This window comes from Camelus ferus, chromosome 11 (assembly GCF_009834535.1).
Source record: "Camelus ferus isolate YT-003-E chromosome 11, BCGSAC_Cfer_1.0, whole genome shotgun sequence".
Classification (NCBI taxonomy): Eukaryota; Metazoa; Chordata; class Mammalia; order Artiodactyla; family Camelidae; genus Camelus; species Camelus ferus.
Window position 1 is genome coordinate 50,376,518 of NC_045706.1, and position 14,881 is coordinate 50,391,398.

Below are 14,881 nucleotides of genomic sequence, written 5' to 3' on the forward strand. Positions count from 1 at the left end.
GATACATGAGAAAGGCTTTGACCAGTGCTAGGCACACAGTCAATGCTATGGGGCTGATACTGTGCTAACTGCTTTCTGTTCAGGGTCTCCTTTAAGTCTTGTGACTGCCCCACAAGGTCAGCATTAGCATCATCCCCATTCTGCAGATGAGATGACTGAGGCTTGGGGAAGTTCAGTACTTAAGGCCAAATCCTGCAGCTGCTAAGTTGCAGAGCTGGGGTTTGAACCCAGGTCCACCACCTCCAAAGACCACATGCAGATCATAGCGAGGCTGGGGGAGGAATTGGATAGACTTAAGACGGGGGAGAAGAGGTCCACCCACTACAGGGTTCTCCCCTCCTGCAGCTATGGCGACTCCTCATGCAGACTCAGAAAGCTGCCCTACCCGCACCCAGCGAGGCCTCTCTTCTGAACTTCAAGCCCTTCTGGTAACAGCCATGGACATGACCACCTGGAGGCTCCCAGAGATGGCAAACTCACAACACGACTCAGGTCCACAACACAAGCTCTCATCTTACCTCAGCCCACTCACCTCCAACCACCATCCCCTCTTCCACACTCTCCAGCATGGGCATCAGCCCCACCACCTCCAAATCTGCCAACCCCTACCCCTCTCCTCCCTACTTCTGGAACCTTCTTTCCCAAGGGAAGGGCTTCTGGACATCCCATGCACCAGCATTTGGAGGGTGGGAAAGAGACTCTCCCCCCTCTCAATTTTGTTTCCCTCCAAACACATCCTTAGGGCAGAAGCAGCCCCTGTCACCTGGACCCCTCTGCTAGCCTCCTCCCTGGCCTCCTGCTCCTCCTCCAGTTGCTCTCCAATCCATGCCATACAGTGGGGCCCATTTACCTCGCGAGTGCAATTCTGAGCTCACAAACTTTCAGTGGCTCCCTAAGACCTGCTCCCCAGGCCCTCAAAGCCCTTTGTGAGCAGGCCCCACCAGCTCTCTGCTCCTACAGGCCCAGCACTCACATCTGGGTATGCGCTCCAGGCTGCCCTGGAACGTACTCTGGTATGATCTCAACTAAAGCGACACATCCCAGGAAAAGTCACACAACAGCATTTTGCCGGAATCCAGCACGGCTCGGCATCCCATAAAGAAGTGGTAACCAGTTTATCTTTATTTTAGGACTTACAATGAGTCCCACACACTTCCAGGAGCTGATGCTAATTATCACAGTTGATCCCCAGAACAGCTGTGCAAGATTTACCTTATCCGCTCCATTTGACAGAAGCAGAAACTGTGGCTCAGAGGGGTTAAATAATTTGCACAAGATCTCAATGCCAGGAGGCAGGGATGCCAGGATTAGAATGTCCCAGATGACCCAATGTTGGTCACAAAACATGGGACAAAGGAGCTGGTGACAAAGGAGACAGGAGGGACAGGTATGAAGGTTTACTGAGTGACACTACGTGCCATGTGATTTATTAGTTGTTCATGAAATTTCATATAATGCTCCCAATAAATTTCTATCTCAATGGATGAGAGCACTGAGGCTCACAGAGGTTAAGTGACCTGCCCAAGGTCGCACATGCCTAGGAGATCCATGCCTGGTAGTCAGATGTTCCCCATGTTCCTTGAGATTCACAGATAAAGGAAGGGGAAAAGAGATAGGCAGCCCTGCTTCCTTAGGGACGTGAGGGTGGGGAGGGGTCCATCCAGACACCAAGAGTAGCGCAGGGCTGGGTGGAACGTTCAGGGAGCAGGGTCTCTGGGGGAGGCTGAAGACGCTTCCACGTGAAGCCCAGTTTGCACATCCTCCAGACCGAAGATCAGCTTGAGCCATCCTGCTGGGGAGATGTGCCTGGGATCAGCTGGGGGCGTCTCCACAGCTGGGGAGCTGAAAAGCTTTTCATCTGACTGATATCATTTTAATAAAAGCTCAGTGCGTCCTGCCAGGTCTCTTTCTGGGCTGTTCAATAGCTTTTCTCTGTGTCTCTATCTTGCCGCATTCATGACTCAAAGGCTCTGCAAATCTCCTGCCCTTGTGTGCGGCTAGAATGAATGTCACCACAAGGTTTTTGTGTGATCACACCCACTACTCTCAGGGCTGGGGGAGAAGCAGGAGGGCAGGGACCCTCTGCCTAGAACACTCAACACATATTCCCTGAGCTGGGCCTGGAACCACTGAATAGTGGTCACAGCTTCACTAGATGAAAAGATCTGCCCTAATCACCTCCCTGCTCACCCTGGGCAGGCCAAACAGCTTCTACAGTCTGGGTTTTCTTGACTGTAAAATGATGTATATCCTTTCTCTTTCCTACTCCTTAGGAAAGGAAGGAGTTAAACTTTTATTGAGCACCTGTTATATGTTAAGTGCTATACACATATCGTCTCCTTTAATTTCCATAGCAACTCAGGAGTAAGTTTTATCACCTCTTTTTTCAGAGATGAAAAACCTAGAGGCTCAGAGACATTAGGTGATTTGCCCAACATTGCACAGCTAGTAAGTGGGGCAGCTGAAATCTGATACTGGATCTGTCTGGCTCTGAAGACACTGTGGGCTGCCTCCAGAGGGATAGGCAAAGGACTTTAAAAGCAGAGTTGAATGAGAGAATGATGACCCTGAGGTTGGAGAGGCTCAGAGCCTGGCAGACCTGTGGGAGGCTTAACAAACTAATGTCAGTTCCCTATATTCTGACACCACAGGTGTCAGAAGGCCAAGACTGCTCCCTTAGCCAGCATGGTTAATTAAAAAGCCCAAGCCAAACAAGGCATTCCTGCACCAGTGCTGTTTGCTCAAGATCCACTCTGAACAGCAGGCTCTTCTTCCTAAGCTCTTTTGCCCCTCATGATTTTACAGCTTGATTCCATCTGGTCGAACCCTATTCTGGAAAAGGGCAACATCCACTCCCATCAAATCACGGACTATTTGCTCACTAGGTGATCCATCCCAGAGGTACAGCAGATCCTCCTGAAAAGTTCACAGTCTGGGATCCTCGGGTCAATGTTCTTGGGAGGAGCAGGCAGGGTCTGGACATGACTCCATAGGGGGGCCTGTTACATAACAACGAACGAGCTACTCACCTTGAGCACTCACCACACACCGGTACTCTCTTTTCTGTGTAGCCACATCATACCTCAACTTAATTCTTACGACGACCCACTAAAGTAGACGTGGAATGAGTCCCATTTTACAGATCAGGAAATGGCAGAGCCAGGTTCTGACCTCAGGCCAGTGTGGCTCCAGGGTCCACAGTTTTAGCCATGCCACTTTCTGACTCTCTGCCCCCTGACACACACAAGGCCGCTCAGCCAGCTACCACGGATAGCATTTGCAGCTGGTTTGTCTTGGAGAAGCTTCAGAAAGACGCACTGCTTAAAATTAGATGTTGCTGCTCAAATTTGCTGTCACCAAGGGAGATATCTGTCGTCATTGTTTTAATATTTTTCCCGCTCTGTGCATAGACCTCCTGGGCTTTGTTTGTGCTAGAGTCATCTTCTCGAGAAAATTCATGTCCAGTCCTCGATCACCACTGATCGCAGCAGGTCGCCTAGCACTCAGGCATGTGAACAGTGCCCATAAACAGCACAGAAAGCAAATGCTATCTCAACTGTAAATACAAGATTTTGTCATTTTAAGCCACTGAGATTTGAAATTATTTGTTCTTAATGCAAAACTGTCTTATCCTGACTGATATAGTTTGTTTCACTTTAAATGCATTTTCTGCCTCTAATAGCAATGAGTGCTTATTATAAAAATAGAGACATCACAAAAAGATGGAACATAGCAAAATGAAAATCCCATGTGTTTCCACCCCTAAAGAGTACCAATGTTGTCTGGTATTCATTCTTCCATATTTTTCTAGGCACATGCTAATGGATGGATGGATATGGATGGATGGATGAATGGATAGATGGATAGACAGATAGATAACTGTTTTAAAAAACAAAATGGGATCATTCACTACCTACTTTTTGAGACCTGCTTTTTTCACTCAATAAAGCTTAAGCAGCTTTCCAAGTCATTGCTTGGTGCATCCCTCTCTAGAGATCACTGCTCTAGAGATTAAGAGACTTGCAGATACAAAATTATGCCCCTGTCCCAGCTTCACATTCCCCGGGGAAGGCTACTCTCTGAAGCCTAGCCTTTCCTCAGTGGCAGACTCCAAGGAAAGGCTCAGCTGCAAGGAGAAGGAGCTGCATCCATCTGAAGGGCAGCCTCTCCCCCAGCTACGAAGCTTTTCTGAAAAGCAAAAGGCGCAGAGAGAGTAGCAGCTGAGCAGGCAGGGCTCGCACCCTTGGTGTTCAGCTCCTTAGCTGCATTAGGGTAATCAAAGGAGCTGTGCTGAGATTGGGAAGGAAGAGGAAGCTTTCCATTACTGAGCTTCAAAGGGGACCCAGATCTGCTCTGAAATGGCAGTGTCAACCCACTCCAATTAATCAGGCTCATACTGCATCAAGAAAGTGTTGAAGTCCTGGGATTGAGTAGGGGAGGGTTTCCAGGAAAGAGTTCTTGTGCCAGATACCCAGCCTCACTGGGGGTGGGGCTTCTAACAAAAAGTAATGATGATGGGTAACATCTAATAAGCACTACCATGTTCCAGGTACTTGTTCTATGGGATTTACCCGCAATCATCATTTTAATTTTCCTATAACCCATTATCCCCAATATACAGAGAGATAAATAACTTGTCTGAGGTGACACACACTCCAACCTCTCCTCCAGATAAAGTGACTTTCCTCTCCCTACTCCCATACCAGGATGTGAACCCCAGCCAAGTTTCCCAAGAGAATTGGGCCTTTCTGGCAACTTGTGTTTTCCAGTTTTGCATCCCTAATCCCTGGGCACCTGTCCTCAGAGTGGACACTCAGCAAATCCCTGCTTATTCAGCGGTGAATGAATAATGGGCAAGGAACCGTAAGGACCATGGTTCTGGTCTAATTCTTCATGTGTCCTCGGGCCCATCCTCTCTCTGGATGGCCTCCATGAGGTCTTCCCTGTCCACTTACAGCGGGGCTGAGAGGGCGAGTGGAGAGTGTTGTGAAAAGCAGGACATACTGCACAAAACAGTATTTATTAAGCATCTACTGCATGTTCAGCCTTGTACTTGAGCATGAAATGAATAATCTTAGAAAAGTAAAAGCACTCATAAAAAACTTTGTTTTAAAAAGTTAAAAAACAAAAACCCGAAAAGTAAAAGCACTCAATATATGGAACTGTTTCTGTTAGAGAGGCACCAGATCCACGAGATTTAATTACTGAATTATGGAGCTTTTTGTGGAAACAAAATTGAAAGCTAACATTAAAGCAGAAATCAAAAGGTAAAATAAAACAAGAGGAGCTGGATGCAGCTGAGACACGTGGCTTGCAGGAAACTCAATCAGACACAGTGATACCGGAGCAGCCTTCCCTCATTCACTGAAAACATAGTGCTCAGCACCCACATGGGGCAGGATCTGCGTAACTGCAGGAAAATAGTGGTGGGTTCTAGACCCCTCCCTCAACAAGCTTGTACACTAGTGGGGGGAGAAAGTAATAAACAAGAAAAATAAAATAAATAAATAGGATTATTTCAGATTTCTGGGAAGGCATTTCAGGGCAGAGTGAGGGATGAGAAGGAACCAGTTCTGCAACATGCCCAGTGAAAAGCTATCAGAGGAAATGCCAAGTAGAAAGGCCCTGAGGCAGGAAAGAACTTGGCACATCCAAGGAACAGAAGAGGTCAGTGTGCCTGGAGTAGGGAGTGGTAGAGAAAAGGCATTAGAGATGAGTTTGCAACCAGGTTATTCAGAACCCAGAAACCTTGGAAAGAGAGTGGGTGCACTCTAACTGAGATGGGAAGCCAACGACAGCACTGTGCGGACGTGCACGTGACCTGGTGGGGCCTGATGTTGTTGCTGTAGATTACATGGGGGTTTCTGAGCACACAATGATGTCATCTGCAAATAGGGACAGTTTTATTTATTTCTTTCCAATCCACATACCTTTTCTTTTTCTTGTCTCATTGTAGTGGTTAGAACTCTTAGGCTGAGTCAAGTCCACATCCTTACCTTGTTCCCAGTCTTACAGGGAAAGCATTTCATCATTAAGTTTGATGTTAGCTGCAGAATTTCTGCAGATGCTCTTTACTAAGCTGAGTATATTCCCCTGTATTCCTTGTTTACTCAGAGTTGGTTTTTTTTTTTTATCATGAAGGGTCTTGGAGTTTGTCAAATGCTTTTTCTTTGTCAACAGATACAATTGTGTGATTCTTCTTTAGTCCTTTGATGTGATTATACTGATTCATTTTCAAATGTTTAACCAGTCTTGTACATTTGGAAAAACTGGTAAACCCCACTTGATCATGGCATATAATTCTTTCTATGATGCATTGTTAGATTTGATTCCTAATATTTTGCTGAGAATCTTTGTGCCTCAGTTCATGAGAGATATTGGACTGTAATTTTCTTTTATATCGTCTTTATCTGAATTTGAAATCAAAGTAATACTGGCTGCATGAAAGAGGTTGGAAAGTGTGCACTTCTCCTCTACTTTCTGGAGGAGACTATGTAAAACTGATGTTAATTCTTGCTTAAAAGTTTGATAGAATTCTCCAGTGAGATAATATGGGCCTGGAGATATCTTTTGGGGGATCTTTTTATTTATGAATTCAATTTCTTTCATGGTTATAGGACTGCTCAGATTGTCTATTTCATCTTGGTTGTATTTTGGTAGTTTGTGGTTTTCAAGGAACTGGACCATTTCTTCTAAGTTGTCAAATTTATGAGAGCCAAGCTGTTCACAAAAGATCTGGTAGGTTTTGAGTGGGAACCAAACCATGGAGCTGATTCCAAGCGCCCCCTCCAGGGCAGGACAAGGAAAGCAGGTTCCCTGGGATGGGATGCCCCCATATCTGCCAAAGGCCCGGTCTTGTCTAACCCCTGGGAATTTGTCTAATCCCAACCCGAGCACTTGAGGTCTTCCCGTTGTTTCCACTTTAAAAGAAGAACAAAAGTGTGGTTGTAGCCCCAGCCACTTGATCACCTGGTCCACCGAGCTTCTAACTAAACACAGTCGCAGCCACATCTAGCTTTGCTTCTCCTCCTTGGGCTCGCAACTCAGTCTTTCTTATTGGTGGGGTCACAGTTACACCCAGGGTCTCCGTACCCTCTTTTTTTTTTAACTGAAGTAGAGTCAGTTTACAATGCTGTGTCAATTCCTGGTGTACAGCATGGTGATTCAGTCATACATATACATACATATATTCCTTTTCGTATTCTTTCTTACTATAGGTTACTATAAGATAATGAATATAGTTCCCTGGGTTATACAGTAGAAACCTGTTTATCTATTTTTTATATAGTAGTGTGTATCTGCAAATCTTGAACTCCCAATTTATCCCTTCCCACCCTCTTTCACCCCTGGTAACCATAAGTTTGTTTTCTATGTCTGAGTCTGTTTCTGTTTTGTAAATAAGTTCATTTCTGTCATTTTTTTGGATTCCACATAAAAGCAGAATAAAAGTGATTCATATGGTAATTTTCTTTCTTTCTTAGCGCCCTCTCATCCCAGGGGGCTATATTAGGGGAGCTCCAGATGTTTCTTTCTCCTCTGGTTCAGTGTCAAACAATCTGGGCTCCTAGGAGAGAAAGGGGCTCTGGGAGAAGACCTTCCTCCATCCCCATCCCTAAGACTGCTTCCAGCCAGAGAGCAGCCAGGCATGACTCCCTTATTTATTATCTCTTCTGAACTGTGGTTTCCGGTGTCTGTTAAATGGATCTCTCCTTCCCCAAGTTCCTCTTATTACTTCCACATCATCCTTATCTTGGACAACCGCCAGAGCTGATTCAGAGGCCTCAGACTGACCCAGAGGAGAGACAAGGCCTTCTGATTCCATTAAGGGAGAGATGAGGCCGGCCTGCGGTAATTACGCAGCCAGGCAGTAAAGGAATGTGCCAGAGCTCCCAAAATACCTGTCCAGTGAGGATCAGTCAGTGCCTTGGCTGCTACCCTGTGTCAATGAGCAATTCTGTTCCTGCCTACAAGGGCCCTCCTGCAGGGCAGAGTCAGCCGGTCAGGGGGACAATAATTGTCCTTCAAATGGCCCATGCTCAGCACTGAGAAAGCTTCACACAGAGACAGCAGCTGACCACGGGGGACAGAGGGGACAGGAGTGAAGTTTCCGAAAGCCACCGCCATTCCTTGGGTGGACAGAGGGAAGGGGTGAGAAAACTCTTCTAACTGAGGAGGGTCTGGGCTAGACTAAAATGAAGTGCTAACCATTCTGCCCCCATGGAAAGGATCAGGTGGCTCTCACTGCACCAACATGAACCAATTTCTAAAATCTACTGCTGACTTAAAAGGCAAGTTGCAAAACCATGCATATACTCTAATCTCATTTGTAGTTTATAAAGGAGCTCTGAATCTGGACCCACAGTCCTAGCCCCTTTCTTTCTCGCTGTGTGACCTCAGGCAAGTTACTTAAGCTCTCTGTGCCTCAGCTTCCTCCTGTAAAACAAAAACAATAAAAGTACTGATCTTGCAGAGTTGTAAAGATTTAAACAATTTTATACTTGCAAAGAGCTTACAACAGCACCTGCCTAGGGTGGCATATCGTAAACACTACTACCATTGACTATGTTTATGTTCACATTGGCCTAAAATATCTCTAGAACTGGTACCGTGGCAGCCTCTTGGCAAGGGAATTGAATATATAGCACAGGAATAAGAGGGATACTTAATATCCCAAACCTTGGAATAGGGTGTTTATCTATTGCCTTTTTAAAAAGAAATAATAGGGACATGTTTTCAAATGAAGCCTCAGAGCTTTACTAGACAAACTCCCAAGGGAGGTGGAGGGTACTTTTCTAAATCTCTGAGCCAGGAGCAAAGGAGATCTGTGCTTAGAGCTCAGAACAGAGAAGTGAAGGAAACTTCGAAGTCCCATGTCACATGGTGGGTGAGAAGAGTGAGCCTGGACCCTGGAGGACTGAGGCATCAGTTTATGCAGAGTTGCAAACAACATCCCTGGGTTCCAGGTGTGCAAACGAGTCCCAGGCCAGGGGGGCAGAGGGACTGTCGGGCTCTGCTGATCTCCAGGGGTTGACAAGATGCAGGATGAAGGAGAAATTCTCCTGCCTGTGTGGCAGGGATACCTCTCCAGGCTGCCTCCAACTCTCCAAAGGGAATTGACTTTATTTATTTCTGTCACTTTCTAAGAAGAGGATATAGTTTGGTTTATGTGGATACATAAACAAAGATAACAAATTAATAGCAGATGAGATGTATACACTGCCTTGAAATAATACAATTTTGCCTATTTTAGGATGAGAAAATGGAAGCTCAGAGTGGTCCAATAATTTGCCCAAAGTCACAGAGCTTAGAAATGCCAGGGCCAGGTTTTCAGACCCCATTAGTAAACTCTTTCCTCATGGTTCCGAGCACAGTGCCTGGCAAACAGCGGGCACTTGAGAGCTAAGCAGGTAAGGAATGCTAAAAACTACCACCCATCAGAAGTCCAGTTAACATCAGCTAAGAAAGTCACTGTGCCCTGCAAGATACCCCACCCCTCATGCCTTTCACAGTGAGATTTTACAGCAACTCCCATCAAGAGGTGGAGTTCAGCTCCCCCCCTCTTAAGTCTGGGCTGACCTAGTGACCACTTTGACCAAAAGAACGCAGCAGAAGTCATGTTCAGTTTCTTCAAATCAGCTTCTCCTTTCCCTTTGCCTGCATCCACCCCTGGGTACCAGATGTATCGGGGCCCTGGGAGCAGAAATCCAGGCCTCAGGGTGAGCAGAGAGCTCACGATGTGCAGCCCCCTCTGGCACCAAATGTAATCATTTAAAGATGATCCAACTCTGAGGGGCTGTGACCTTAGTAGAAGGAAGTCCCCAGGGTGCCCACAGGATTCAACTTGGCATGCTGGGCGTAAGCAAGTGGCTCTATCCCCAGCACCAAAGCAGTCCACCTCCTCTGTCAAGCATCGGAAGAGGATGTTAGTGGGCTGTGTGGAGCCCAGCAAAGCCTATTCAAGCCTCCTCTTCACACACAAAAGGAGATGGTGTTTCTATTTGAAAGAGAAACCACAATAGAGGTTGGGGCCAGAGCCTTCTCTGTGGGAGCCAAGTGGGCCTCTCAGCTCCAGCCCCTGCCCTGCCTGGTCACCATCCCTCAGTCTGCTGCTGCCCCTGCGAAATCCATTTCCTGGGCACACCACTGCCTTCCTCTGTAATCCAAGGTGGCGTTGGGGAGGCAGGAGCCACCAGAGCTTGAGAGGGACTTCAAACAGCATCCTTCCACAGACTTTTCCTTTTTTTTTTTTTGGTCTGTGGGAGATCATTAGGTCTATCTATTTATTTATTATTAGTTTTTTGTTTGTCTGTTTTTTAATGGAGGTATTGGAGATTGAAACCAGGACCTCGTCCATGCTAAGCATGCACTCTACCACTTGAGCTATACCCCCTTTTTTTCTTTCTTTTTTTTTTTTCACAGACTTCTGATGGAATGATATTATGATAAGTGTATTTCTGCACCTGAGGCACAAATACAGGGGCCCTAAACGCCTTTCTTTGGTGCTCGCTGCCGTGCTCTCTGGAGAGGGCCTACCTACTCATCCTGCCACATGTCAAATCCTCTCAAAGGGACCCTGAGCTAACACAGGTGGCCTGGAAAGGCTGCCCTGCCTGGGTGTACTGTTCTGAGAGACCGGACAAGCCCCTTCTTTCCCTGACCTTCCTTCTCCACCCATGAAATGAGATGGCAGAGACAGCTCTAATATTTTATGGGAGATTCATCCAACTGGTGGCCCGTGGGCTAAGTCTAACTCGCAAAATGTATTTTACTGGCCTCCAAATTATGTAAAAATTGATAAAATTCACATAAAAATCCGTATTTCCAGCTTCAATTGCATAAAACAATCAGAACAGTCTTGTGGCATATCGGCAGAAGCCGAGCAGGGCACGGACCAGTTGGCCACAATCTCCACCACGCCCTCTTGTCATCTGCCCAATCTGAGTCACTCATCACTTCTATGCTAGTCTCTTAGGCATTTGCATTTATAACCCCCAAATGACAGTCTCAACCTTGGCTGTCAGCACTTTAGAATGTCTGATAGAGGTTTTAACAGATGCCTAGGCCCAGGCCACACACCCACACACACATTCTGATTCAGCTGGTCTTGGGGTAGAATCAAAGCAATGGTGTTTACAGAAAAGCTCCTCTGATGATTCTAATTGCAGCCAGGCTGAGAACTGCTCGTCCGAGGGCCCTGCTGGCTGGGAGGACCCATCTCACCTGTGCAAAGAAGCAGCCACCAGAGAAGGAAGGATGAGAAAAGTGAGCCTGGTCAAACTTACCCACAGGTGCCTCTGGGGAACCAAGTCTTGCCCTGGAATCCTCCCAGCCCCAGTCGTAAGTACTTAAGCTTTTTAGGCACAAATGCAATGAGCTTTGCGAGCTTCAGTCAGAAATAACTACCCAGACCGATCCCTCCTCCTTTCCCTTGTGTCTGCACCCAGTCCAGGTCCTGCCCGTAGCTCCCTCCTGAGCCACTATGCAAGCTGCTTCCGGTCCCTGGACAGGGTGTGTCAATTCACGCTTCCCTCTCCCCTCTAGGCTCCGCCCGAGGCTCGCTCTTCCTCCAGGAAGCTGCGTGAGATGTGCGTGCTCAAGTCCCTCAGGTTCCATCAGCATTTTACATACTGGTTTCTCTAACCAGGCTCTTAGGCCTTTTTCATGCCCCTATCAGATAGAGAATCCCAGAAGGCAGGAATCGTCTCTCTTACGCCTCCTGTGCCCTCCCCAGTTCTCCCGCCCCACCATTTCACAAACACACACCAAGCGCCCAGGCTGCAGCTCCACCCCACTGGTCCCTGAGCGGCAGTGGGCTCTCTCAGGATGGAGGGACTCCTCTGTGGAGAGGGTGTGGGCACTGCAGGGGCCACTGCATCCTGCTCATCCACCCAGAGGAGCCATTTCAAATGAATCTACAGTGCCTACCTGCTGGCCTCCTGCCCACCTCCCTGCCAAGCACCCGAGTCCGCTTGCTCTGTGTGTGTGTGTGTGCCCAGCAAGGAAAAGAACATCTTGTCAGCTGTCACCCCTGAACTGAGAAAGCAACATGGAGAAAGCAACGGGAGAACAATGCTAGATTGAGGGCGGTCACAAGGGGGCTCACACAGGTCTACTGATAAATAACTACTCCTGAGATGCAGAACCCCAAACACCCTACTGGTCTGTTCAGAACAAGACAATCACTCCAGGACCCACTCCCTTGACCATTAATCAATCTGAGTCACAGCCAGCCAGAGACAGGAATGACACTTAGAGATTCCCAGGCTGCAGGGAAGACACAGGTCTTAAGGACAGACCTTAAAAGCTTCCCCTGGGAATGAGTTCCTGAATCTAGCTGACGCAACCAGCCCTGGTGACACTCCCCAGGCAGGGTTGGAGCCTGAAGCACGAGGGCCAGCAGCAGGCCCTTCTGGCCTGAGCTGACCAGGGCTCACCTCTGAGCTGACAGAACGTGGTCATGAACTTGCTGGTGAGGGATTTGAGCTCGTTGTTGGCCAGCGTGATGAGGTGGATCTGGTCAGTGACATTCCGCAGGACCTTATAGATGCCGATGGGGAAGGAAACCAGCTTGCACTCGGCCAGATCTGTAGCCAAAGGACAAAGGCCAGAGTCAGCAGCCACAGGTGCTCACGGACTTACTCCAAACCCATGTACCCCGACAGCCCGTCTCTCCTCCCAGCCTCCCTCCTCTCCTACCTGTCTTCCCTGTACCAGGCTCGAGACCCGGCCCTCCCTCCTCCAAGAGCCTTCATCACCATTAATCACACTTGTCCCAGCCTCACACCTTGAACCTTAGGGCTTATTCTAGCACTTTCTCTAATAGTACAGCTGCTAGCCAGAATGCAGAAGGAAGAGATCTGCCGGGACAGTGGTGACCAGCACTTGTAGCCATGTGCCTGAGGCCCCACAGGGTCCATAAGTCTCTCCAGGATCATCAGACCCAACTGTGAAGCTGCAGCCTTAAGGGTACTTTGTAAGAGTCTACTCCTTTGAAAACAGGCAATTCACACAGACTTTGTGCTCTGATCTGCTTCCCCATCCTGTCACTCTGAAAACAAGCAGGGCAGCCTCTGTGGAGAACAGTCTGGCAGTTCCTCAAATGGTCAAACCTAGAGTTACCATATGACCCAGCAATTCCACTTCCGGGAATACTCCCGAGAAAAACGAAACCAGTTTTCTCCTCACAAAACACAGTACACGTGAATGTTCAACAGCAGTGTTAGTCATAATGGCCAAAAAATGGAAGAACAACCCATGTGTCCATCAACAAATGAATGGATAAGCAAAATGTGGTATCTCCATAAAGTAAATAATGTTCAGCAATAAAGGAAATGAAGTACCAATATATGCTACAACATAGACAGGCCTTGAAAACATGATGGTAAGTGAAAGAAGCCAATCTCAAAGGACAATACTTAGTATGAGGCCATTTATATGAAGCATCCAGAATAGGCAAATGTAGAGACAGAAAGGAGATTAGTGGTGACCTAGGGGTGGGGGTATGAAAGGTGGCAACTAAGGGGTGAGGGGTTTCTTTGTAGGGGTAATGCAAATGTTCTAAAATTGCATCTGGTGATAATTACACAACTCTGAATACACTCAAACCACCGAACTGTACACCTTAAATGGATGGATTGTACATATATGAATTATATCTCAGTAAAGGGATTTCATATATATGGCAGCAGAGAGACACTGAAAGCATGGAGGCTCAGAAATAAGGCTGTCCAGCTCATCTAAGTCACTTAACTTTCCTGAGCCTCTATTTCCTCATCTGTAAAATGGGGGTATCATCATCTACCTAGCAAGGCTGTCAGGAAAAGTGAATAGAAAAAAAGTACTCAGTGTACTAACCAAGTGCCTGTCATGCACAAGGTCCTAGCTTCAATCCCCAGTACCTCTATTAAAAAAAAAGAAAAGAATCCTCTGTACCTCCATTAAAAAAAAAAGACTCTCTAAAAGTGAAGGTGAGGTGATAACCAATTTTATAAGGCTACAATAATTAAGACAGAGGATAACAGGAAAATAGATCACAGAAAGAAAAAATGTAGTCCAGAAAACATAGCCCATAAATGTCATAATTTAATAAATGCTAAAGGAATCCTCACAAATAAATTGGGAAAGGGAAGGATTAATAACTGATGTCAGAATAACCAATTGACAATTTTGGGAAAACAAGAGAGAGTGACACTCAATTAACCTAAGAATCAAAATAAAACTCTAGATAGAATTACATTTTAAATATTTTTTTGAAATCAAACCAAAAAAATCAGAAGTAAACACAATTTCACTTTTGTACAACCTCTTAGGCGAGGATAACTTTCTAAACCTAGGAGCCATAAGAGGATCACAAAGGGACAGATCAACAAACCTAGGTATAAAAAACATAAAACACCAGGATGCTTAAAAAAAATAAGGCAAGAAACAGATTGTGAAAAAGGATCTATCAATAGGATGCATAAAGAGTTATCCTATTATTTAAAATGCTCAATATAATTCAATTTACAAAATTAAGACCACCAGATAATAGATCTTCACCAGGGAGAAAATACAATTAGAAAAAATACATGGCCCCAATATGTGCTGCCAAACTGCTTCCCAGACTGTGTATACCAATTTACATACATCCTGGCCAACAAGTAAGAGGATCATTAAAAAAAACAAAAAACAGCTTTGCTAATGTGATCAGGGGAAATGGTATCCCTTGCTCTACTTTGTAATTCTTTCATAATAAGACTGATTATCTTTTATTGTTAATTAACCATTTTTATTTCCCCTGTGGAATCCTGTTCAGGTCTCTTGCTTTTTTTCTGTTTGGAATTCTCACCTTCCACTTATTATTTCACATGTGCTAGGTTGTCAGAGCTGTCCTCGCTGTACG

General features: G+C 46.3%; 1 protein-coding gene across 8 annotated transcripts in view; it reads right to left on the bottom strand.

Annotated features, from left to right (window-relative positions):
- LRRC20 (leucine rich repeat containing 20) overlaps positions 1-14,881 on the bottom strand; it is a 63,362-nt gene that overhangs the window by 25,689 nt on the left and 22,792 nt on the right. For all 8 annotated transcript variants that reach the window (XR_004324009.1, XM_032491559.1, XM_032491558.1 and 5 more), the window contains one exon: positions 12,435-12,584. Coding sequence is in view for 7 of the 8 variants with exons in the window: in XM_032491559.1 (XP_032347450.1) it covers positions 12,435-12,584 (150 nt within the window). In the remaining variant the exon portion in view is untranslated. The remainder of the gene's footprint in view (positions 1-12,434; positions 12,585-14,881) is intronic.